General features: G+C 49.9%; 2 protein-coding genes across 8 annotated transcripts in view; both read left to right on the top strand.

The window, feature by feature from the left end:
• The first annotated feature begins 1,369 nt into the window (after positions 1-1,369).
• On the top strand, positions 1,370-17,000 carry NIPSNAP1 (nipsnap homolog 1). The gene is given in 10 exon segments (NM_001076356.1): positions 1,370-1,468; positions 8,649-8,776; positions 8,936-8,981; positions 9,204-9,298; positions 11,396-11,466; positions 11,622-11,762; positions 12,036-12,067; positions 12,405-12,499; positions 13,652-13,735; positions 15,307-17,000. Coding segments are annotated over 10 exon segments (855 nt in total). The 5' UTR covers position 1,370; the 3' UTR covers positions 15,372-17,000.
• Positions 17,001-18,116: 1,116 nt separating this feature from the next.
• The window catches only part of THOC5 (THO complex subunit 5), a 30,780-nt gene continuing 22,967 nt past the window's right edge, over positions 18,117-25,929 (top strand). For 2 of the 7 annotated variants that reach the window (XM_015475557.3, XM_015475555.3), the window contains exons 1-6: positions 18,117-18,143; positions 18,803-18,915; positions 19,769-19,900; positions 24,174-24,317; positions 25,236-25,352; positions 25,487-25,584. In XM_015475557.3, coding sequence (XP_015331043.1) covers positions 19,805-19,900; positions 24,174-24,317; positions 25,236-25,352; positions 25,487-25,584 — 455 coding nt within the window. In that variant the 5' untranslated portion in view covers positions 18,117-18,143; positions 18,803-18,915; positions 19,769-19,804. 7 annotated transcript variants of the gene reach the window in all.

Raw genomic sequence — 25,929 nt, 5'->3', positions numbered from 1 at the left:
AATATCTTCATTGCATTTATTCTGATGGTTCTGCCTGTGTATCACAGTTGATTTAGGTTTTTTGTTTATCATGATGATATATAGTATCCTTTTAAAATAAATCCTGCAAGGAATACATATTCATTGTAGCAGCTTCAGAAAACACAAGGGGAAAAAAATAGTACAGGCCTCACTTCCTTATAGAAATTGTCATTGACCCTCAAAGTCTATATAGAACCTCATATTTTCTCTTTCCCCCTCCCCAATATAAGTCCTCATACCTCTCCATATTTTTTCATAGCCTGTATCACAATTGGCAAAAAATATTTTTGTGTATATTTTTCACTTTTTCAGCCAATATTTTTAGCATGTCAGGCAAGAGAGGGGAGAGGGGTTAGGTCTAAGGTCTCTTCCCCAGGGGGGTCAATACCAGTTTGATTTTGTCTCCCCAGCCAGGCCAGGCCTTAAATTCCAAGAGGGCTGGGGGCTCGTCGTTCTGGCCACGTTTGGCGTCTCAGGGCTCAGCACATGGTCTAGCCACGTGGATTCAACATTTGCTGAAGGAATCACAAAATTAAAGCCTGCCAGGGCACTCCTCCACCCCAAGCATATCGGGAGGGCACTACCATCAGCCTCAGCCTCAGTGAGTGGACAGTCTTTTGGGGGGTGTGTACACACATATTCTCTGGAAGTTATTAGGCTCCTGCTGCACCCCCACCCCCCCACCCCCCGCCATAGGGTCTGCAGGCCCTCTGCTCCCACTGAGGTCTGTGACCTGGGGGACCGTGGGCTGGGAGAGGACTAGTTTGGAAATTAGGCACAAGACCTGGGCAGAGCAGGAGAAGGGCATGGAGCTCCAGGAGGCCCAGGCAGAGATGGTAGAGGGGGATGGAAAGGGAAAAGGAGATGATGGAGAGAAAGTGTCCCTGCAACCCAGAGCCTTGTCCATCTGTCTTGTTAGGGGGTTTGTTCCTTTCAGACTATGATAAACGGTACCTGTGCCCCAGCCCCGCAGGAAGGCACAGGCGCACAGAACTGTATACCATTTCAAGCGGGGTTACTGACCCTCTGCCACTCACCCTGGAGGGCCCCTTTAAGAACCCCTGGTGTTATTGTTCAATGCTCCCATTTTACGGGGTGGAAACTGAGGCCCAGACTGGGCGAAGGGTTTGCTCCAGGCCACAGAGCAAGTCTGTAGCAGAGCTGCAGAGGCTCAAGGACAAGAAACCGGACCTCTGCCCTGCATCTGCGTTGCGGGAAGAGAGGGGACAACGCCCACCTGCCCGGCTGGCGAGGGAGGCGGGCGGCCCGGTGGGGCGGGGCTTACCCGAGTCCCGCCTCCGCTGCCGGGTTCGGGGGCGGGGCCTCCCTCCAACCTGCACCGCTCCAACATGGCTCCGCGTCTATGCAGCATCTCTGCGGCGGCGCGGCGGCTGCTGGGGGGCCCGGGCTCGGGCCCCCGGGACGTTGTGGCTGTGGCTGCGGCGCGGTAAGAACCGGGCTGGGCCTGGGGCGGAGCGGTGCGCCTGGGGGCTGCAAGAGTGAGAGCCAGGGTCTGGGCCTGGGGGATGGGCAGAGACTCGGGCTTGCAGTCTAATGGTTAGAGGCCGAGGGCGAATCTCTAAGCCTGAGGAGGAGGTCTGGGCAAAGAATGGGGGAGGTGGGAAAGGTGGGCGCAGGGTCTTTGCCCTGCTAGGTACTTGGCTCTGGGCAGAGACTGAAGGACTGGGTGAATGGGAGGGGCAGGCCGTGGGGCGTGGGGAGTGGGAACTGGCAGAGGGCGGGAGCAGTGGCCCTTTCCCTGGCCTTTGCGGTGGTTGTGAGATGGGCACCCCGGGGGACTTCTACGACAGGCAGCTCCTCCCTCGGTTAGTTCTGGGGGTCAGAGGTATGGGGAGCAATGGAGATTCCCAAGGGCCATGGCTGCACAGATCCTTGGCTTCCCAACCATAAACAGCACAAGGGAAGCAAAGGAAGCCTGAGAAAGGGTAGGAGTTCCCAAGGTCACTCCCCCTGCCGTTCTGAGGCAGCACCGAGTCTGGACCCGGGCTTCCTGACACCCCTGTGGTCCTTGCGCCACAACTGGTGGCCTTCTGGGGGAGGGAGGCTGGTTGGACCCGGCCCAGAGCCTGGTCTTTTGTTTGGTCCCTCCTCTGGGCCTCCCTGACTGGCCCTGGGCGGCCCCGCCCTCCTCCCTCTGGCGCCCTGTTCTTCCCCCATCTCTGCTCTTTCCACCCTCTAAACAGTTGCCTGTCCCTCCCACTGGACCATCACCTCATCTTTCTGTTTCCCCAGCCCTTGGCTCAGGGCTCAGGGCTCAGGACAGTGTGTGCTCAGGAAGATTTGCCAAAGAAGTGAGGACACCTGTCCCCCCACCTGTGGAAAGGAGGCAGGGGTCTGTCCTGCCCAGCAGCCTAGGTGTGAAGCTGTGAGTTCTGTTAGACCTTGTTGTGAGACGATACAGAGTGTTGTGCCGTGGAGTCGGGGAGGCTGGAGAAGAGGAGCCAGGTGTGTGCCTTCACCCCGGTGTTTAGTTCCTAAGTTGTGTCCAGCTCTGTTGCGAATCCTTGGATTGTAGCCCACCAGGCTCCTCTGTTCATGGGGTTATCCAGGCAAGAATACTGGAGTGGGTTGCCATTTCCTTCTCCAGCTTCCCCACCCACCCTGCTGTTATCGTTCAGTTGCTAAGTTGTGCGCGACTCTGAGACCCCATGGACTGCGAGACGCCAGGCCTCCCTGTCCTTCACTATCTCCCAGAGTTTGCTCAAACTCATATTCATTGAGTAAGTGATGCCATCCAACCATCTCATTCTCTGTCACCCCCTTCTCCTCCTGCCCTCAGTTCTTCCCAGCATCAGGGTCTTTTCCAGTGAGTCAGCTCTTCACATCAGACGGCCAAAGTATTGGAGCTTCAGCTTTAGCATCAGTCCTTCCAGTGAATATTCAGGGTTGATTGACTGGTTTGACGGCTCAGTAACTGGGGAGAAAGCTCATGACATGGAGAGAACCTAGAGTTTGCCTGGCACCTACACAGCCAACTCAGCCGTTTTCAGTGAGGTGACCTTGCATGAATTATTTGGCCTCTTGAAGTCTCAGATTCCTCATCTGTAAAATGGGGGTGAGAAAGTAGAATGATTTCACAGAGTTGTTGAGGATTAGCAGTCATGTGTGTAAGGTACCCAGCGCTTGGTGAACTTGTAACAAATGTTGCCCCTTGCCCAAGCCTATGTCTCAAGCAATGTCTTCATGAGTCCCTTATAATGTCAGGGCTGAAGGGGCTTTGGGAAGGTCATGTTCTGTGATCCCCTCATTTTCCAGATGAGGAAATCCAAGCTGGGGGCAGGACCTCACTTCCCTAGCCTTACAGAACTGGTTGGTGGTAGAGCCAGAACATCAGGAGGCCACAGGAGGAACATAAGCCGTGTAGGCAGCCTGCTGCTCTGTAATCTTGGACGAGGTGCTGAACCTCTAGGGCCCTTGGTCTCCTTCTCTCTGAAGTAGGACTGGAGGTCCCTGCCAGGTGTTTTTTGCAGGATTGCTGTGACGGTGCTTGGATTCATACTTGCAGTATCTCAAGGACTGCTGCGAAGTTACCTGTGCCCTGGTTCCCACCTTGGATACCTGTCTGCCCCATCTCTCTGGAGTCCCTTAGAGGGGCCCTCTGGCCTCTTGAGCTCAGAGTGGGGCTTTGAAGTCAGATGGACCTGGATTGGAATCCTCTTGGCCATTGGTTAATTGTCCTTGAATAAGGCCTGGTACATCTCTGGGCCTCATTTTTCTCTATTTTGTTTTTGGTTTTGTTTGTTTTTGAGCCTCATTTTTCTCAAAAACATATTGTGAAGATCAGTTCTCAGGACATAGTAAGTGCTCAATATGCAGCAGTTGTTACTGCTACATCAGTAGTCCTGTTGTTAAAAGGACTTTAGTTCTTCCTGTATGTCTTCTAAAGACATAATTGTGTGTGTGTGTGTGTGTGTGTGTGTGTGTGTGTGTGTGTGTGTGAGTTACTCAGTCGTCTCCAACTCTTTGTGACCCCATGGACTGTAGCCCACCAGGCTCCCCTGTCCATGGAATTTCCAGGCAAGAATACTGGAATGGGTAGTCATTCCCTTCTCAGGGATCTTCCCGACCCAGGGATCGAACCCAGGTCTCCTGCATTGCAGGCAGACTCTTCACTGCCTGAGCCCCCAGGGAAGCCCAAAAACATGCTTGTGGAGCAGTAAACTGAAACGTGGCCCCTTTCTAAAGTCAGCCGACTCCAGACAGAAGAGTGTTTGAGAGTGTGCGTAGAGCCAAACTTGCTAGCATATCAATCCAGGACATTCCGGAGCAGTTTCATGTGGGGTGGCACCAGACCACTATCCCTGTTGAGAGTGCCAGTGTGTCTCCAAAGTTCTCATCTGGGGCAGACATTTGTTGAACAGCTCCCAGTCTAAAAGCGTTGTGCTGGGTACCCTAGGGGGTAGAGAATGTCCGCTCCAGGCTGAGGGGGAAATAGGAGAGGTGGGCTTTTTGTTTGTTTTTTGGCCACGCAGCGTGTGGGAACTTAGTTACTCAGGGATCTAATCCGCACCCCCTGCACTGCTGGAAGTCCCAGGAGAAGTGTTTTTATGGAAGGGGTTGAACTGGTTTTTTTGGGCCTAAGGGGCATTCTTAGTATAGTTTAGATAGCAGAATCGTTGGTGTTTCTGGGATAATTTACTGAGATTACATGAAAAAAGAAAGAAATTGGGACTACCTTAGAGCAGTGATCCTTAAGCCTGAGCATGCGTCAGAATCCCCTGGCAGACTTGTTAAAACCCAGATTGCTATGCCTGCCCCCGGAAGTTTCTGTTGCAGTGGTTCTGGGTGGAGCTGGAAAAGCCTTAACAAGTTCTTGCTGCTGCTGCTGCTGCTAAGTCACTTCAGTCATGTCTGACTCTGTGCGACCCCATAGATGGCTAACAAGTTCTTAGGTGATGCTAATGATAGGGAATCTTGGATTGGTGGTCACCAAATTTAGAAGGGAAGTGGGGACTTCCTGACGGTCCAGTGGTGAAGACTCCACACATCCACTGCTAGAGGCTTGGGTTCAATCCTTGGCTGGGGATCTAAGAACCCACAAGCTGAGTGGGGCAGCCAAAAACAAATAAAAAAGAAAAATGTTTTTTAAAAAAGGAAATTGACTTGAAAGCTTGGCAAAATAGATTAGAGTAAGTGGAGACATCTAGCCTTGGTTTACGGGCAGTAGGGAGCAATAGAAGATTTTCAAGTGGACAGATAGCATCACAACCGTGGTACTTCACAAAACCAACGGGCAGGTTAGGAAAAAAGAGGACAAGTGGGAGCTAGGAGATCAGTTAGGTAGGAACAGTGATACTAGCTGCACTGCTGTATCTGCCCTTTTCTCTGCAAGGCACATGAGGCTCAGAGAGGTGATGCTGAGCTGGGACTAGTCCTGGGTTTGTCCAGAACCTGTGCTCTTAAGCAGTAACTCTGCTGGTAGTGGTGGGGATACAAAGGGGCCCTGCATCCCGAGTCCACACGGAGCCCGGGTCCACCCTCTCTCTGCTTTCCTACCTCCCAGATGTCATCATTTTCATGCAGCTCTGTCTTAGCTCCCCCACACTCCTTCACTCTTTCCCCCGGCGTGGGCTGAGCATGTGCCGCGTGCCCAGCGCTCTTCCAGGCCCTGGGGAGACAGCAGGGATGCACAGGAGAGAGAGCATCGCAGACTACATGGGGCTGCTGCCAGTGGGAGACGGCAGACACTAAACCCCCAAATTCTACAGTGTGTTAGAAGGAGCTGTGGAAAAAGTAGGGAGCAGTGTGAGAAGGGTTGGGGATCTCAAGGACAGGAGGATGTTGTGATTTCATTGAAAAAGTGAAATTTGAACTCTTGAAATGTGAACCTACAGATGCTAGCTTCAAGTTCAGACCCTGCTCTGGGATCTTCTTGGGACCTGCAGAAAAGATCTTTGGACATAGGCTGCGCCGCCCTGCTCTTTTGACACGTGGGGAAACCGAGATGTGGAGGCAGGAAAGAGGAGGTGGGAAGAGTTGGGAGCTCCCGGACACTCCCCAGCACCCAGGTTCCAGGCTCTCTCTCCAGGGCTGGCCACTTGGCCGTTTATCCTGGTCAATGCTGATGTTAATAAATTACTCAAGGCCCAGTCCTGGAGCAAAGGTCTTGATTGACAAAGAGTAGGAGTTGCTGTCCTCTCTGTCACCACCCCTTCCAGGGGACACAGCCTCTCTACATTCAAACCAAAGGTCAGGTCCCTCTACCAGTGGCTTTGCTAAAAAACACCTGCTTCTTTATAGTATCTCCCTGATGCTAGTTCCCCGAGTTGGTACCTGACCTGAGGGTGGAGCTGGCTTTAGAGGAAAGAGCTCTGGGCTCTTGCCAGAGCTCTCTGCCCCAATTTGCTGTGTGGTCTGGAACAAGTTTCTTAACCCTCCCACCCAGGACCTTCTATTTTCTTATCTCAAAAATGGGGATATGAATAGTATTAACGTTATACTCTCGTATAGATTCAGCGGGATCCTGGTACTGACAAGCTGATCACGGGTCCCTGGCAGAGGCTATCCTCAGCCAGTGTGAGCCACAGTGAGGCTCCCTTATTCTGGTCCCCAGTTTCCGCAGACCACATTGGCCATCTGATGACAACTGTCTTTTTTTTTTAATTAAAAATTTTAAAACATTCAAGTGTAGAGTTTGCCTGGTGGCTCAGATGGTAAAGAATCTGCCTGCAATGCATGAGACCCAGGTTCAATCACTGGGTCAGGAAGATCCCCTGGAAAAAGGAATGGCTTTATTTTTATATATATATATACTGTTAATGGCTTTATATATATATATATACTTTTTTTTTATATATATATACTTTTAATGGCTTTATATATATATACTTTTAATGGCTTTATATATATATATATATATACACACTTAATGGCTTTATATATATATATATATATATTCTTTTTCAGATTTTTTTTGTTTTTTTGACTGCCTGGTATACGGGATCTTAGTTCCCTGACCAGGGATCAAACCCTAGCCCCCTGAAGTGGAAGTTCAGAGTCTTAACCACTGGACCACCAGGGAAGTTTGTGTCTTTTTGTTTTTGATGAAGCAGTACACACAACAATAGAAAGCCTATGAATTCAGAAATATTTAAAAGTTTTTTCTTTTAGCTTTACAAAAAATTATCATGAATAACGAAAAGTTTAACCATCTTCCTCTTCCCTCTCCCAGGTAAGCAGTATTAACGGCGTGGGGCTGAGAGTTCCCCAGTGGCCTGGTTAGGACTCAATGCTTTCACTGCTGTGACCCAGGTTCATTCCCTGGTCAAGGAACTAGGATCCTGCAGGCCGCCTGGCATGGCCAAAACCAAACAAACCAACAAAAAAACAGTTTGGAACAAATCCTTAATTATCTTTCCTCTGTGCTCATACAAATATATTGTCATTTTTAAGATGCTGTTCAGATTTTATCAGTCCCAGTGCTCAATTCGTATTTTGCAGAAAAGCAATACTTTGATTTGCAAGACATTTATTCTAGCCACAAAAAAGGCTCAAAAAAGAAGAGAATTTGCTGATGGGGCCCCCACAGCCAGGCTCCTGGGCTGGAACTCATCTAGCAGGAGGCTGGTGTTTCAGGCCTGGCTACAAGCCTCACCACTGCTGCTAAGTAAGATGATTTATCACCTCTGGCAGCCTAAACATAACCCCACCCCCGCTGGGACCTTGTGTGGGGGAGTGCAGTTATAATCTGGCAGGACCTGGTGATTGGTCCCCCTGCTCTGAACAAGGCATGTCATTCATTCATTCAGCAACGTGCACAGGGCAGGAATTTGTCAATTAAGTGTTGGCCGAATAAATGAATGAATCTTGCCTTCTGATGCCTTTGACCCCCCTCTATCTGCCTTTATCTGCCAAACCAGCCCTGGAGATTTGGAAACTGTCCAGATCACCTCCATTGGAGAGCTCACCCAGACTTCCAGGGGCCAAGTTCAGGCTCACTCATCTGGGCTCTCCCAGAGACCTCTGGCTGTAACTGTGTTCCAAGGTCCCCTTCTTTCAGCGGACTGTGACCTCCTCAAGGACAGGGCGTGCATGTCTCGGGCGCTCCATCTGTGGGGGCCGGCATCAGGCCCGGGCCAGGTGTAGTGTGAGCACTGGGGAGGACCGTGGGTGCAGGCTTCTCGTCAGAGGGGACAGAAATTGCAAAGAAAGCACAGAGTGAAAGCATCTGGTGTGTTCAGGGAGAGGCACACTTGGAGAGCAGGATACACAGGTAGGGGTGGAGCAGAGGGGAGGCTGCCAGGGTAGGTTGGGCTGTCCCAGGTTTTGGACACCAGGCAAGATGTGTTTGGGGTTCACCCTTTTGGCAAGGGATACAGTTGCAGGGTCCAAGTGGAGGACCTCTTGGAAGGGGGTGAAGGGGAGGCAGGGAGGCTGGAGAGAGTCGGGAGTGGGGCTGCCTCCCCTGGCCTCCTGAGGCTCTGCAGAGTTTCAAGAAGCGAACTGGGCAGCCAGGATCCCCGTGGCTGGCTCCAATGACATGAAATCCGCTGGAGCTGCCATGGGATTCCATGGCCCCATTCCCAGAAAAGTGGGTCACCAGCCTCGGGGAGCAAGGCTTCTGGGCAGATGGAAGCAGGTCCCCCTTGAACTCTTCTGTCCCGCAGCTTCTATTCCAAGGACAACGAAGGCAGCTGGTTCCGGTCCCTCTTCGTACACAAGGTGGACCCCCGGAAGGACGCCCACTCCACGCTGCTGTCCAAGAAGGAGACCAGCAACCTCTATAAGATCCAGTGTGAGTGGCTGCGGAGTCGGCCGACCTGCCTTCCCGGGGGCCTGCGAGGCTCCTGCTGGGGGCTGGGAGCCCAGGCCCTGTGGGGCTACCCCCATCCCAGCTTCCCACAGACACCCCCTCCCCGTCACTTCACCTCCCGTTCTCTGTCCTTTGTCTCAGTTCACAATGTGAAGCCCGAGTGTCTGGACGCCTACAACAGCCTGACGTGAGTGAGCCTAACCCTCCCGTCCCCGCCCCTGCCTGGATGGGGGACTCTGTCCCAGCCCTGTTCTCTGTGCACAAATCCGGGGGCTGTAGACTTCAGAGCCACACGTCCTGTGCGGCCTCTGCATGTTAGTGTCCTGAGGGCCTGAGTCGGAAGCCTTAACCCAGGGGCTCTGGGGGCTGGTGTGAGCCCTCCCCCTCTCTGTGCCCCCACCACCCACAGGGAGGCTGTGCTGCCCAAGCTGCACCTGGATGAGGACTACCCCTGCTCGCTCGTGGGCAACTGGAACACGTGGTACGGGGAGCAGGACCAGGCAGGTGAGCTGCCCACCCCCCAGCACAGATGGCTGCCCTCCACGCCCCCCGCACAGTGGTGCCCAGGGGGGTCCTTCTCAGTGCAGTCCTCATGGCTTTCTCCCCTGCTCATATCTGTGATGGCTCCCTCTGCCCTTGGGGTGGCCCACGAGGCTCTTGAGCCCTTCCTTGCCCTGCCTCGGGTCTCCTCTCACCACGTATTCCTGCTCACTGCATCATCCCACCCCGGACTCCTTTCCGTTCTTCAAGTGGACACGTTTTCCCTCTAGTTCCAGGCTGTTGTTCCCCCTGTTTCATCAGCCTGAAGCTCTTTCTCCCTGGCCTCCATTTCTTGGCTCACTCCTCTACTCACCTTTTATTTTGGTGTAGATATCACCTCCTCCTGGAGGCCTCCCCTGATTCCCTCCACCCGAGCTGGGTGAGGCAGCTCTCCCGTCTCCCCAGCCCCCAGGACTTGCCTCTCCACAGCCTTGACCACGTGCCCTGTTGTGTCTGCCTCCCAGCGGACAGGGCCCCTGCCTGTCTGTCTTCACCACAGAATCCCCAGGATGCCATGCATATTTATGGAATGAACAGGGCCTCTTGTCTGAGCTGGTTCCGTGCAGCTTCAGGAATACCCCAGCAGGCTCCATCCCATGTCGGTTGGCACCAGCTGAGGACCCACACATGAATTTGGTTCACTCACAGTGTCCCAGCCACTCCAAGGGGCCTTGGCGTTTAGATCTGTGCTGTCCCGGGAGGTAACCACTAACCACATGCAGCTATTTAAGTTTAAATTGGGTAAAGTTAAATAAGAAAAATTCAGTTCCCCAGTCAACAGAAGCCACATTTCAAGTGCCCATTGATAGAAATATGTGACTCATGGCTACCACCTTGGTCGGCACAGCTGTGGACCTTTTCCATCATAGTCGAGAGTCCTTTCAGACAGTGCTGATTAGACTGCAGGTAGCACAGGGAGCTCCTCTGGCCCTGACAGAAGGTCCTCTATGCTTCCCTTGAATGCTCCCAGCAATGGGGAGCTCACTGTCTCACAAACCAACCTATCTCATCCTTCAATTGACCTGATAATAGAATTTTTTTTTAAATCTGTGATCTGCAGTTAGGTAGATTCTCTTAATCATTTATTCTGTTTCAGTAATCATTGACACATTGATAGTGGGGTAAGAAAAAGCCGACTGTCTTCCATCGCACCCCTTACAGCTTTCCCATCTTTAGGTACAACTTAATCAGTTTCTGCAGTACTTCTTGGATTCTCCTAAGTATTTGCTAATTGAGAAATGAACTTTGAGTAATGAGAGCTTGAATTTTAAAGCATGTCTATATTTTGGGTGTCTTGAAGGGTTGTGCACCTTGTAGAATCAGGTGGGGAGCAGACTCCCCGAGGAATCCACATTTTAATGAATTTGTAAGAACCAAGTACAGAGGCTGTGATAAAAAAAACTGCAAATGGCACAAAGAATTTTCATTGGAACGTAAGCCTTCCTCCTGCTCGAGATCCCAAAGCCTCAGTTCTCTGGCCCAAGGGCATCTCCTGTCACAATCTCTCGGGTCTCCACTGAGAGACGGTGCACAGCCCAGCATCTCTGGATATGTCCCTCCCTGCCTAAACACACATGGTAGCATACTGCACGGGCTGTTCTGTTCCTTGGTTTCACTTTCAATTCACTGTCCTGGAGTAATCCATCTCAGCCTACCTGCCCCTTCCTTTGACCCAGCCTACCCCTCACAGACCTGCTATGAGGTCAGCTTTCACATGCCACAGCTCCTAGGGTATAAGTTCACTCTGATCCTCTTCTTGTTGCTCTTTAAGGAAGATTGGGTGGGTGCCTTATTCTCAAGATGAGGACATTGAGGCCTAGAGGGGTCAAAGGCCACTTGGCAGAGCTGCAGCTCAAACCCTAGTCTCCTAGGCTTGTGTCTGGGGTTTCCCCTACCCAGCACTGCCCCTGGCAAGGCAGAGGAACTCAGAGAGTCTTGATGCTACAGAGAACTGGCTGGAGGCTCCTCCTATCACATCCACATGGAGCTTGGTGGGCGCAGAGCAGGGCAGGGTCCGCGCAGCCCCCTGACCTGTGCCTTCCTCCCTGTCCCCACAAACAGTACACCTATGGCGATTCTCAGGGGGCTACCCAGCCCTCATGGACTGCATGAACAAGCTCAAGAACAACAAGGTACGTGGGCATCCACTCGGCTCACCTCTCCGGGTGCTGGTTCTGACTCAGCCCTGTGTTGGGGGCTGCCTCCGCCACCCCTGGGGCACACCGCTGGGGGGTGGGGCACTTCCTGGCTGCTGTGCCCAGCTCGCCTGGCCCCACCCCGCCTGCAGGAGTACCTGGAGTTCCGAAAGGAGCGGAGCCAGATGCTGCTGTCCAGGAGAAACCAGCTGCTCCTCGAGTTCAGCTTCTGGAACGAGCCACAGCCTAGAGCCGGCCCCAACATCTACGAGCTGAGGACGTACAAGCTCAAGGTGCCTCCCCCTCCCTGCAGCAGTGTGCTGTCCCGGGAGCCTGAGAGGTGGGGGGTGGGCCCAGTGCCCCAGCACCTGGACTGGGGCTTCTGGCCTCAGAAGAGGTGTGTATGCACGTGTGCATACATGCATGCTCAGGGGTGAGTCAGGGCCCCTGCAGAAGGCCAGGCGGCCCCTGGAGCTGGAGAGACAGTTTCCCAGCCCCACCCAACAGTGAGGCTTGAAATCCCAGGTAGGGGCTCATTCCCACCCTCTGCTCTGGTTCTCTTTCAGCCAGGAACCATGATCGAGTGGGGGAACAACTGGTGAGTGGTCGTGCCAGGGGGTTGGGGGGACCCTGGTCACCTGGTGGGCCTCGTTTTCCGGGTGCTGTGGCAGAGAACACGGCATCCTCTGTGCCTCGTGGGTCCAGGAGCAGGCAACAATCCAACCAAGGGGATGAGGATCCTCTAGACGAATGGGGTAGAACACACAGCCAGCAGCCGCACCTCCGTCACCCAAGTCCCCGATCGTCTCTGAGAGCCGAGGGCTCTACCCTGGGCTCCTCCCTTGATGTGTGACTGAGAAACCAGCCTGGGATCCCCACAGAGGGCCCTCTGCACCCGCCCTGGCCTCGGCCCCACACTCTTCTGCCATCCCCAGGGCTCGGGCCATCAAGTACCGGCAGGAGAACCAGGAGGCGGTGGGCGGCTTCTTCTCGCAGATAGGAGAGCTCTACGTCGTGCACCATCTCTGGGGTAGGCTGGGGACCCCCCAGGAGCCCTCCGTGGCCCCCTCCTTTCTCCACTGTCACTCTGTGTTGACACTGCGAATACATTAGTGTCCTTGTGGAGCTTACGTTCTAGCAGGGGGAGACACCACCTCAGACATAAACTAACAAAAAGGATAATTTCGGATTTTTACAAATCATCAAGGGACAGGGAGAAATAAGGAAGACAAACATGGGAAGCTTCACTGGCTTGAATAGACTAGAACATCTTTCTAAGGAGGTGAATGTAAGCTTAGCTACAGAATGAGGAGTCAGCTGCGAGCTGTCAGAGAACGGTATTCCAAGTGGAACAACGTGTGCAAAGGCCCTGTGGCAGGGAAAGGCCTTCAGGGTTTTGAGGCATGCATAGGAGCCCAGGGTGGAGGGAGTGGGGAAGAGTGGGAAGATGGGGATTGGCCGGATTGCACTGGGTCTTGCAGGCCATGAAGATGAGCTGGGACTTATTCTAAATGCAACAGGAGACTGCTACAGCATTTTAAGCAGTGTGATACGACCCAGTTTGCGTTCTAATGATTGTTCTGGCTGCCATGTGCTATGTTGAGAGCACTTTGTAGGGGAGCAAAAGAGGATGTGGGGCATCAGGAGATGGTTACACTAGCTCAGGTGGGAGAGGAGGCTGGCCTGGACAGTGAAGATGCTGAGAGGTCCACAGACTCAGTGGTCTGGAGGTGGATCCAGTGGGACCGGTGGATGAATTGTCTGCGTGGGGCGGGGAAAGACAGGAGACTCCAGGACTCCCGGACTCCTGCTTGAGTAGCTGTGTGTTGCTTAGTGAGACCCCTGGAGGGGCAGGTTGGAAGGGTCAGGAGTGTACATTTGGTCCTTGGAAGGGTTACCTTTGAGACACTGACACATCTAAGTGGACAGCGGATACACTGTCAAGTGGATACATCAAGTGGACACTGGATATTTGAGTCCAGAACCTGAGGGAGAGTTCTGGGCTGGAGATATACATTTGGGAGTTGTCGGCAAATGTACTGATTGTCAAAGACGACAGCAGAAGCATCCGGGGAGGAAGAGACAGCAGGGTAGGGTTTGGGGCAATGGGAGGAGGGCCTCGTGCTGGGGACAGGCTCAGGTCCCCTGTGCCCCAGAAACGAGCCTAAGCCTTATCCCACAGCCTATAAAGACCTGCAGTCTCGGGAGGAGACCAGAAATGCTGCCTGGAGGAAGAGGGGCTGGGACGAAAATGTCTACTACACAGGTGAGCACCTCTTAGGAAGTCATCTGCCAAGAGCTCTATCTGAGGATGGAATCCCCTCTGTAAGGAGATCCAGCTTTACTTGATTACCTCTCCTGATGGGGAACTCACTTTCAGGACAGTGAGTTCATAGGTTCCTGTCCTGGTGGCATGCTCTACAGGATGCAGGCTGTCCTAGGTGAGTCCTCGAAGGGGCAGTAACCCAGCCAGGTGGTCTCTGCCTCAGAGAAGTGTTGTGGTTGACCACACAGTGTGACCTTGGGCCTGGTTTTTCACTTCACTGATGCTTTTCCTGCCTGTAGGATGCCGATGGTGATGGTGCCTCCCTCAAAGGGTTCCAGGAGCTAATTTATAAAATTATAGCCCAGACTCCAGCACAGAGGAAGCACAATTTTTTTCAAGCAAGTTTTTTGCTTATGGCATTTGCCACTCTGCTGGGACTCTTGAGAACCACCTGGAACCAGTACATGCTGATTGAGCCCTCACTATGTGCCGTGGTGGGAGGGGGTCAGGAAGTGCAGAAAGAACAGGAGCCTGTTTTCTCCTGAAGGAATTTACAGTTGAGCTTGCACACTGACCAGCTGGTAAATGCATCTCCTGATGAGTAAGCGGGAGCCTTGTTCTTCTCAGTGTGGTCCCGGATGACAGTGTCATCCTCCCCTGAAAGCTTGTTAAAAATGCCCAAGCTCAACCTGCCGCCTCCCCCCCTCCCCATACACACTGAATCAGGATCTGCACTTGAACGAGAACTGTAGGAAATTTGGAAGCATGGTCAAGTTTAACAGCACTGAGCAGGAAGAAGAGTCTGACTACCTGGGTGACCTTGGCTGACCCTCTCTGGACTGCAGTGTCCCCTATAACACCTGTAACATGAGTCAGTTGAACTAAATCAGTGTTTTTCAAACCTCAGCCCCTTGGGGGACACCCTCACAGCTTGTGTCCTGGCAGTTTCCTTCTGCTGAAATTATTTTCTTGATCTCTTCCTTTGAATCCCCCTACCCCGTTCTTTCGGAGAAGGCAATGGCACCCCACTCCAGTACTCTTGCCTGGAAAATCCCATGGACGGAGGAGCCTGGTGGGCTGCAGTCCATGGGGTCGCTAAGAGTCGGACACGACTGAGCGACTTCACTTTCACTTTCATGCATTGGAGAAAGAAATGGCAACCCGCTCCAGTGTTCTTGCCTGGAGAATCCCAGGGACGGTGGAGCCTGATGGGCTGCCGTCTATGGGGTCGCAAAGAGTCGGACACGACTTAAGCGACTTAGCAGCAGCAGCAGCAACCCTGTTCTTTGCCTGGCTTTGTGCTAAGCAATAATATCTGTGAAGTCACTTTTACTAATAAACAATGCTCGTTTTTTTTTTCCTTCAAATTTTGAAAGCTGCATTTTGTCATAACTTCAGTCCCCTCATATCCTATAACTTGGGAGATGTGGCTCTCTCCATAGGCCACTCCAGGAGAGCGGGGGACTTTAACTATCTCAGCATCCCAGGCTTCCTCCTCCTTCTTCAAGGGACAGTTTGGGGGGGTTGGCTCACCTCCAGCCCATTCATGATCTCTGCCTCTCTCTCTGCAGTCCCCCTGGTGCGACACATGGAGTCTCGGATCATGATCCCTTTGAAGATCTCACCTCTCCAGTGATGCTGCTGCTGCCTCCATCTCCTCCCCCACTCTCCCTCAGGGTAGCCATGGACAGAGGAGCTCCCAGTTCTGCTGTCTTGGTTTTCTCTCCTACCCTATGGACTCTAGGGGGTTAGTGCTCAGGTCAGACAAGGGGGAGCTGAAGGATGATGGGGTTATGAAAACTTGCAGCCCTGCCCAGACCCTTCCCACCTTTCCTGCCCACCCTTTCCCCTGTGCAGGAAGCAGTTTTTAATTTCTCTGAACGGAACAGCAACCTTTTATGTCTTCTCACATTTCCTCCTCAGTTCATTTCAGTTCAGTCACTCAGTCGTGTCCAACTCTTTGCAACCCCATGGACTGCAGCACACCAGGCCTCCCTGTCCATCACCAACTCCCGGAGTTTACCCAAACTCATGTCTCTTGATTCAGTGATGCCATCCAACCATCTCATCCTCTGTTGTCCCCTTCTCCTGCCCTCAATCTTTCCCAGCATCAGGGTCTTTTCAGATGAGTCAGCCCTTCGCATCAGGTGGCCAAAGTATTGGAGTCTCAGCTTCAACATCAGTCCTTCCAATGAATACCAGGACTGATCTCCTTTAGGATGGACTGGTTGGGTCTCCTTGCAGTTCAAGGGACTCTCAAGTGTCTTCTCCAACACCACAGTTCAAAAGCATCAATTCGTCGGCGCTCAGCTTTCTTTATAGTCCAACTCTCACATCCATACATGACTACTGGAAAAATCATAGCCTTGACTAGACAGACTTTTCTTGGTAAAGTAATGTCTCTGCTTTTTAATATGCTGTCTAGGTTCCTCCTAAGATTCCCCATCTCAAGGTCACCAGTTCATAATCATCACTCTGGAAATCCTTAGATTAGCTTAAGTTGCACAAAAGGTAGTGTGTCCAGTGATTAAAGGTGGTCTGGGAGGAGGTTAGGCTAGGCCAGGCTCTCAGGAATTCCCTGGTCTCCACTGGGCCACCCACTTGCTGGACAGTCTGAGCCAGGACCCTCCTGCTGGAAGAAAGCCTAGAACTGCCTCAAGAAGCAAAAGGGAAAGCCCTCAAATTAGCTAAGTTGGCAGGATGTCCACATATTCCACCCAGAAAGGCTGAGAAAAGGAATGGGAGCTGAGAAGAATCTGCGGGAGGGAAACAGAATGGAACAGGAACCCAGAAGGCAGAACTTAGAACTCAAAACTTGGGTTTGAACTGAAGAATTGGGAATACAGAATGGGGAAGATAGAACAGAGGTGACACACGACCACTTGGGGAGGGGCTTCTAATACAAGACTGCTGGAGAGGTGCACCTCATGCTCCCCACATAAAGAGGCTGAGATCTTGAATGAGTTGTTCCAGCCCTTCTGTGTAGGGAGAGCCTCCTGCTCTCCCAACTGCTCTCCTACTAGCAGAGCTATGGGCTAGGTCTTGTACTTCCCTCACCCCGAATTCCTTTTCTCCTTCTTCACAGCCTATCAGCCCTACCCTCATTCTCCTGGGCCATCGGGTGTGTGGAGTGGGGTCAGTGACTTTGGAGGCCTTCTCAGTGATCCCACACCTCACAAACCTCTGGGTAGCTTGATTCTGCCTCCCTTTCAAGGAAAACTTGTGCTGGAGTTGCTGATGGAACCAATTAAATATTTACTATAAACCATGATGTCTTTTCTTCATCTACAAGGAAATTTGGCAGGTGACCCCTCAGGCAGGGTCAGCCTCTCAGGTCCACCTGGCTCATCTGTCCCACTGGTAGGTATTGTGTTTCCTGAGATACTGTTGGGGAGGGCCTCCCACTAGGGCAGAAGGAACTGCACTGCATAACCAGGGGTTCGGTTTCTACCTTAAGTAGAACGTACTGAACCCCATCTGTACGATTCATACCAGGAGTAGAAAATACTTGAAGCTGTCAAATGCTGCATTAGATTTGCCTTGGTCAAAAAATGGGGGGAAAGGGCAGGTTAAGATGGGGTTAATGCCCTCTCCGACTTGCTGCCCTCGCTATTGTGGGATGTTCTACTGTAACTATGACAGTAGTTAAGAATCCAGGTTGTTGCTGCTGCTGCTAAGTCGCTTAAGTCATGTCCGACTCTATGTGACCCCATAGACGGCAGCCCACCAGGCTCCCCCCGTCCCTGGGATTCTCCAGGCAAGACCACTGGAGTGGGTTGCCATTCCTTTCTCCAACGCGTGAAAGTGAAGTCGCTCAGTCGTGTCCGACTCTTAGCGACCCCATGAACTGCAGCCTACCAGGCTCCTCCATCCATGGGATTCTCCAGGCAAGAGTACTGGAGTGGGGTGCCATTGCCTTCTCCGAAGAATCCAAGTTAGGGAAGCAAATTCACAAACGTTCAGATCATGGCACTACTACATTCTTGTGTTATCTTGGGCACACGACAAATTCATTTGACAGATACTTGGCAGAGCGCCTACTAGTTGCTGGGCATTGTTTTAGGCGCTGGGGACAGGATGAACGAGCCCTTATTTGAATTTAAAAAGTTCAAAGTGCAGGTCTGCCCTTAGAGCCTCGGTTTCCTGGTTTCAGTGGATAACGTGAGGCGGATAGCCGGCTGGGACCCGCCCAGACAACCCAGTTGCCGCCACCACGTCGTCCCCTTACAGCCCAGCAGCCGCCTGCACCGCCCGCCGGCGGTGTAGGGATCCTTCGCGCTCCGCTTCCGGCCTCCGCAGAAGACTTCCGGTCGGCCGCTCCTTCCTTCTGCTTCTCTATGGTGCTCAAGCCACAGAGTCCCGACGCCGGAAGTCGCACGCTCTCCGGGACGCGTCCGGGCGCCGTGTGGTGAGGAGGGGGCCGGGGCGGGGTGGGGCCAGGCGCGCTGGAACTGGGGAGTGGGCCGCGCGAGGACGTGCCCGGGCTCGGGTCTAACCCTGGTTCTCCGCCGTCATTCCCAGGGGACCCGGGCCGCTCGGCGCCGCGGTCTCAGTTTCCTCCTGTAGAGAATGTTGGCCGCAGCATCGTCAGGCCCCACAGTGCAGCCTCTAGAAAACGACCCCGAAGGTGGTGGTGGTAGCAGCTCACTTGTATTGTGCGCGTGCCTGTGCCAAGCACTCTTGACTGTGCTGTCAAAGTCAGGATTTCCCACACTTAACGCCGTTCAGGCCCCTTCTCTGTGGAAAATTAACTTATTTTTAACTGAGTCATTTTTAAAATTTAAATTTACTTTGAAAGAAAAATTTTAATCTCTATCACAAATAGAACACTTCTTTCACTGTCCTATGCAGGATGTAATGATAAAAAAAGATTAATCTATTGAACATGAAAAAGTTAGTGACTGTGACTAGATTTCAGGTATCTAAGGATCTGAGATAGAGTCCTTTCTTTAATAAAGGGACATTGGCATTTGTAGATGTTAAAGGCCAACCAAAGAAATGAGACGTTTTCTGTGAGGCAGCTAGAAGTTTCTAAAGAGAACTGACAGGAATTAACTTTCTCCATAGGTATTCAACATTATTAACCACTCGGGTACCATCTGAAGCCCAGCTCCCAGATCATCTTCACTCCCTTCCCCAGTGCAACGCCTCCTGCTTTAATGTCCACTACCACCCTGGAGGTAGGGACTGCTGTTCTCATTTGATCTATGAGGAAACAGATGCAGAGAAAAAGGAAGTGACTTGTCCCAGAACTCACAGTCATGAGATAGAGGAGTTGAGACTCAACTTGGGGCTTCTGTGACCGGACTCTCGGGAGACTTGGCTCCCTCATTAAGTGTTGGTGACAGATTTACTGGGATTGGGGGGATAGGGCTTCCCACCTCAGGGGTCTCTGGTGACAGTCGATAGAGGTAGCAGAGTGAGGATGCTTTGTGCTAGAGCCCCATGAAATGTCCGTTCCGTTCTTTTAAATTTTCGAGCCAACCAGGGAGTTGAGGGCATCACCAGATGACACGGTAGCAAGACAACAAGACACAATAATGTAGTTACCCAGAGCACTGCTGTGGCGTGGGGTGGATCCAAGCTTTAGCATACTAGCTGTGTGATCTTGGGCAAGTCATTCACCTTCCTGACCCTCAGTGTTCTCACCTGTAAGTGAGATGCTTGTTCGTGTCTGAGAGAATGGCACTTGTTCGTCTCTCAGAGAAGCCTTGTTTTAAGAACCACATGAGAACATACCCTTAAAGTGCTTAGCTGAAGGTCCAGAGCACAATGATCAGTCAGTAGTACTGGGAAGAGGCTTATGTGCCTGGCTGAGGAGTTTGGTCAGTGGGGTGGCAATGAGGAAGACGAGTTCATTTTGAACAGACTGAGGGATGATTCCCCCTTTTACAGAGCTTTAGAGGGTTGATGACTTTTCTTGATTTACTGAGAGTATAAGCGGCCAGAACTGCTAGACAGACTTCAGTATTCTGACTCCAGGAAAATCTCCAATTACAACTCCAGAAAAGCTTGAAAGCTTTCTCTTAACAGGTCTCTGCTATTCCCTCCTGACTTCACCAAACAACCATGTCATCAGAGTCAAGCAAAAAACGAAAGCCCAAAGTGATCCGAAGTGATGGAGCTCCAGCCGAAGGGAAGCGTACTCGTTCTGACACTGAGCAGGTGAGATCAGCTGGGGCTGCTGTACTGCTGAGAAATTTGCAACTTGGGGCCAAGCACCTGGCTGTGGGTTTGCAGCAGCTGAGGGTCATAGGCACAACCTCCCAGGTAGCCTCTGCTTGACCATGTGCCTGGAATTCTGTTGGCTCTTCAAGACTTAAGTATCCATGTCAGATTTGGCTGCAGTATCCCAACAATCAACAAGCCTATATAAGACATGATTAGTGGTTGGACAGAGAATGAATATTCTAGTATAGTGTGCGTCTCCAGCTTTCCTAATGGTCAGATGAAGACAGTCCATCCACAGCATGCCCCTAAGGCTTGGGAGATGTGCAGTCCTAGTCTGTTCCTGAGATGGTACCAGAACCATGTCCCCAAAGAACCTCTTTTATGGCCTGAGTGCTCTTGTGGTCAGCAAGGTTCTTCTTTTGCTGTTTCTCTATCCTTGAATCTGTCAAGCTGATTTGTGACTTAACTAATTTTTTCTTTTCCATTATGATTTATTACAGGATGTTAAATATAGTTTCCTGTGCTATACAGTAGCACCTTGTTGTTTCATCATTCTGTGTATAATAGTTTGTATCTGCTAATCCCAATCCATCTTTCGCCGTGGCAACACAAATGTGTTCTCTGTGTTTGTGAATTGTAAGTTCTTTTGTCTCATATTTTAGATTCCATACATAAGTGATATCATATGGTACTTGTCATTTTCTGACCTACTTCATTGGGCATAACAATCTCTAGGTCCATTCTGGTTGCTGCTGATCTACATTCTTTCTTAAGCTAGGTACTGTTCCATTGTGTGTAAGTATATGTATGTGTGTATATGTATGCATGCATGCTCGCTTAGTCATGGCCAACTCTTTGCAACCATAGACTATATCCCGCCAGGCTCCTCTGTCCATGGGATTCTCCAGGCAAAAATACTGGAGTGGGTAGCCATTCCCTCTCCAAGGGATCTTCCCAGGTCTCCTGAATTACAGGGAGATTCTTTACTGTCTGAGCCACCAGGGAAGCCAGTGTATATGTGTATGTATGTATATATGTGTGTGTATGTGTATACAAACACACCCCACATCTTCTTTATCCGTTCATCTGTTGAGGGACTCTTAGGTTGCCTCCATGTCTTGACTATTGTAAATAGTGCTGCTGTGAACATTAGTTCACAAAACTAGTTAGGAGTTTTGTCCCAATACATGCCCAGAAGTAGGGTTGCTGGATCATATGACAACCCTGTTTTTAGTTTTTTGAGGAACCTCCATCCTGTTTTCCATAGTGGCTGCACTAGATTACGTCCCATCAACAGTGTAGGAGGAGTCCCTTTTCTCCACACTCTGGCATCTCTTATGTGTAGGCCTTTGAAGGATGTCTGTTACGACCCTTGTGAGGTATGCCTCATTGTAGTTTTCATATGCGTTTTTCTGATAATTAGCAGTGTTGAGCATCTTTTCACGTGCCTATTGACCATCTGTGTGTCTTCTTTGGAGAAATATCTGTGCAAGTCTTCTGCCCAGTATTTGATTGGGTCTTTTGTTGTTGTTACTGAGTTGTATGAACTAATATATATTTTGGAAACTAAGCCTTTGTTGATTGCAATGTTTGCAAATATTTTCTCCCAGTCCATAGGTTGTGTGACTTAACTATATTGATTGATTGTGGGGTTTTTTTTAAACTAGAGTAAAACATACCAGCTTCAGTTTAAATAGAAGATGATGCTTTCTTCAGATTTAGGAAATTAAAATTAAGAACTTTTAGAGACACCAAGGGAATATTTCATGCAAAGATGGGCTCAATAAAGGACAGAAATGCTATGGACCTAATAAAAGCGGAAGATATTAAGAAGAGGTGGCAAGAATACACAGAAGAACTGTACAAAAAGTATCTTCACAACCAAGATAATCACGATGATGTAGTCACTTACCTAGAGCCAGACATCCTGGAATGTGAAGTCAAGTGGGCCTTAGAAAGCATCACTATGAACAAAGCTAGTGGAGGTGATGGAATTCCAGTTGAGCTATTTCAAATCCTGGAAGATGATGCTGTGAAAGTGCTGCACTCAGTATGCCAGCAAATATGGAAAACTCAGCAGTGGCCACAGGACTAGAAAAGGTCAGTTTTCATTCCACTCCCAAAGAAAGGCAGTGCCAAAGAATGCTCAAACTACCGCACAATTGCACTCATCTCACATGCTAGTAAAGTAATGCTCAAAATTCTCCAAGCCAGGCTTCAGCAACATGTGAACCGTGAACTTCCTGATGTTCCAGCTGGTTTTAGAAAAGGCAGAGGAACAAAGGCAGAGATCAAATTGCCAACATCTGCTGGATCACGGAAAAAGCAAGAGAGTTCCAGAAAAACATCTATTTCTGCTTTATTGACTATTCCAAAGCCTTTGACTGTGTGGATCACAGTAAACTGTGGAAAATTCTGAAAGAGATAGGAATACCAGACCAGCTGACCTGCCTCTTGAGAAATCTGTATGCAGGTCAGGAAGCAACAGTTTGAACTGGACACGGAACAACAGACTGGTTCCGAATAGGAAAAGGAGTACGTCCAGGCTGTATATTATCACCCTGCTTATTTAACTTATATGCAGAGTACATCATGAGAAACGCTGGACTGGAAGAAACACAAGCTGGAATCAAGATTGATTTTGATATTCCAGGAGAAATATCAATAACCTCAGATATGCAGATGACACCACCCTTATGGCAGAAAGTGAAGAGGAACTCAAAAGCCCCTTGATGAAAGTGAAAGAGGAGAGTGAAAAAGTTGGCTTAAAGCTCAACATTCAGAAAACGAAGATCATGGCATCCGGTCCCATCACTTCATGGGAAATAGATGGGGAAACAGTGGAAACAGTGTCAGACTTTATTTTTGGGGGCTCCAAAATCACTGCAGATGGTGACTGCAGCCATGAAATTAAAAGATGCTTACTCCTTGGAAGGAAAGTTATGACCAACCTAGATAGCATATTCAAAAGCAGAGACATTACTTCGCCAACAAAGGTCCATCTAGTCAAGGCTGTGGTTTTTCCAGTGGTCATGTATGGATGTAAGAGTTGGACTGTGAAGAAAGCTGAGCACCAAAGAATTGATGCTTTTGAACTGTGGTGTTGGAAAAGACTCTTGAGAGTCCCTTGGACTGCAAGGAGATCCAACCAGTCCATCCTAAAGGAGATCAGTCCTGGGTGTTCTTTGGAAGGACTGATGCTAAAGCTGAAACTCCAGTACTTTGGCCACCTCATGTGAAGAGTTGACTCATTGGAAAAGACTCTGATGCTGGGAGGGATTGGGGGCAGGAGGAGAGGGGGACGACAGAGGATGAGATAGCTGGATGGCATCACCGACTCGATGGACGAGTTTGGGTGAACTCCGGGAGTTGGTGATGGACAGGGAGGCCTGGCGTGCTGCAATTCATGGGGTTGCAAAGAGTCGGACACTACTGAGCGACTGAACTGAACTGAACTGAAGAACTTTATCCTTTGAGAGGCATTGATTCCGATTCACTCTTTTTTTTTTTAATAATTAAATTGAAGTATAATTGACACTTAACATATCAATTTCAAGTGTACAACATGATATTAGTATATTTTGTGAAAATGATCACCAAAATGTCTAGTTAATATCCATCGTGTTACATAGTTACAGATTTTTTTTTCTTGTGATGAGAACTTTTAAGATCTATTCTCAGCAACTTTGAAACACACAGATGCAATATTTTTAACTGTTAACTGACTCTCTCTGAAAGAGATGTGTTTGTTTATTCCAAAGGCTAGGAGACCAATTAGGATATTTTAGTTTCTGCTAAAGCTTGTCTCAACCATCTAAACACCCATCAGAAGGAATTGGTTAAATGAATTCTGGTTCATCTGTGTGTAACCATTTTACTGGAGATCTGTATTTATTGTGATGAGAAATTATACTAAATAGCATGAACAGTATGATCCCATTTTATTTTATTTTGATGCATTTATCCACAGTATTAACAATGAGTTATTTCAGGCTGGGAGGTGAGATTATAGGCAATTATTCACTTTCGTTTTGATGCTCTTCATTCTGAATCTCTGAATCTCTTCTGAATCTCTCAACACCAAGCATGCATTACTGTACAATCAGAAAGAGGAAAAGAAGAAAGAAAAGCATTTGATTTGAGGACCAGATTCTTTAGAGACCTGATTTGGGGGGCTTCATAATCACTGATCTCAGCTAAGTGTCCCTTGTTCCACCGGAGCGACTTTTACTCCCCACACCACGAGGCCTGATCCTTGCCTCCACAGGAAGGTAAATACTACAGTGAGGAGGCTGAGGTGGACCTACGGGACCCTGGCAGAGACTATGAGCTGTACAAGTACACGTGCCAGGAGCTGCAGAGGCTCATGGCTGAGATTCAGGACCTGAAGAGCAGGGGCGGCAAGGATGCGGTAAGGAGCGGGCGTGGGCGCACGTGGGTCTGCGTGGATGGATCTGTTTTGCACCTGTCACAGCCCTTCCTGATTTTGGTCTTGTGTCCTGCCATCATCAGGGGATTAGACCCTGAGGGCTCTAGAGATCTGCCTATTAGTTTATTGTAACATCACCGCACAATCACCAACAACAGTCATGAAAGTATAGGATTAATCATTTTTTTTCCATAACTGTAATTTGATAATTCATTGAAACAATATTTATTAAGTGCTGGGCATTTTGCTAGGTGTGGAGAAAATGAATAATACCATCAGTCACCCTTGCACATATAAGACCAGATGTACACAAGTAAGTCATAGAGACCAGAAACTGTTAATATTAAATTAAAAAACAAACAAACAGGTTTCAGGGCAGAGTAACAAAACAGTGTGACTGAAAACTCGATGGGTAAGAAGTTCAAAACAATCCATATTTTTTCAGGAATCTCACTTATTTGTGCTTATCCTGGCCAATATTGTTAAGATTATTACAGCTTATCTGTTTGACTGTAGTCAAATTTTACAGCTATAGTTCTACCATTTTTGTTCAAATTAATTCTGTAGCGTTTATAGAGGTCAAGTTACATGGCGTGCAGTGGCGCTATTTGGATTTCTGTGTATGTTACGTAGAGACAGCTTTGGTTTGTGCGTTGGCTGCGTTTGTTCCATCTTTGATTCCTGTTACTTTGGTCCAAGCAGAAATTTTTTTTTTGGCCTGGAAACTGTAAGCATTTCCCTTATACAGTCATTCTTCCATCTCCCCCTGACACTTCTCATGGTTCTGAGCTCCTTCCAGTGTCTGTTCTTAACCCTAGATGAGGTTGGGTCAGCAGTGAGGGGCTGAAGGAAGCTGAGCCAGCTCCATTTGTCAAGGTCTTTATCAGTTTTCTCGGCCAGCAGGCAGTTGAGATAGAAGATCGGAGGATCCAGAGCTGTGTGCATTTCATGACTCTAAAGAAGCTTAATCGATTAGCCCACATCAGGTTGAAGAAAGGAAGAGATCAGACCCATGAGGTAGGAGCTGAGAGATTTACCCTCTCACCCCCTCCCTAATCCCCTTTCCCTTTTTCTGAGTTTGCAGCCTGCTGTGCTTTGCCCTGCCCCACCCCACCTTGTCCCACTCCGCTCTGACCTTGTCCTCCTTGCAGGCCAAGCAGAAAGTGGACGCCTATCACCTGCAGCTCCAGAACCTGCTGTATGAGGTGATGCACCTGCAGAAGGAGATCACCAAGTGTCTGGAGTTTAAGTGAGTTTTGGAGCACAGGGCTTGGCACGGTGATCTGCTGGTAACTGCCTTTTCCTTCGTAGCTCAGTGTGCCCAGTTTTTTTAAAAAGGAGTCAGATGCACTTGGAGACTGCAGGATCTGGGGAAAGGATGAATAAATCACTTCTGAATGGGAAAATCGGAAGCAGCAGTTCCAGGCTGCACAAAGAACCTCAGAAGCCTGTCTGACCCTTTGGAGTTTTTAGCTCTGCTGCTGCTGCTGCTAAGTCGCTTGAGTCGTGTCCGACTCTGTGCGACCCCATAGACGGCAGCCCACCAGGCTCCCCCGTCCCTGGGATTCTCCAGGCAAGAACACTGGAGTGGGTT

This window comes from Bos taurus, chromosome 17 (assembly GCF_002263795.3).
Source record: "Bos taurus isolate L1 Dominette 01449 registration number 42190680 breed Hereford chromosome 17, ARS-UCD2.0, whole genome shotgun sequence".
Lineage (NCBI taxonomy): Eukaryota > Metazoa > Chordata > Mammalia > Artiodactyla > Bovidae > Bos > Bos taurus.
The sequence above is the reverse complement of the archived record's forward strand: the minus strand, read 5'-3'. Positions and strand labels throughout refer to the sequence as shown.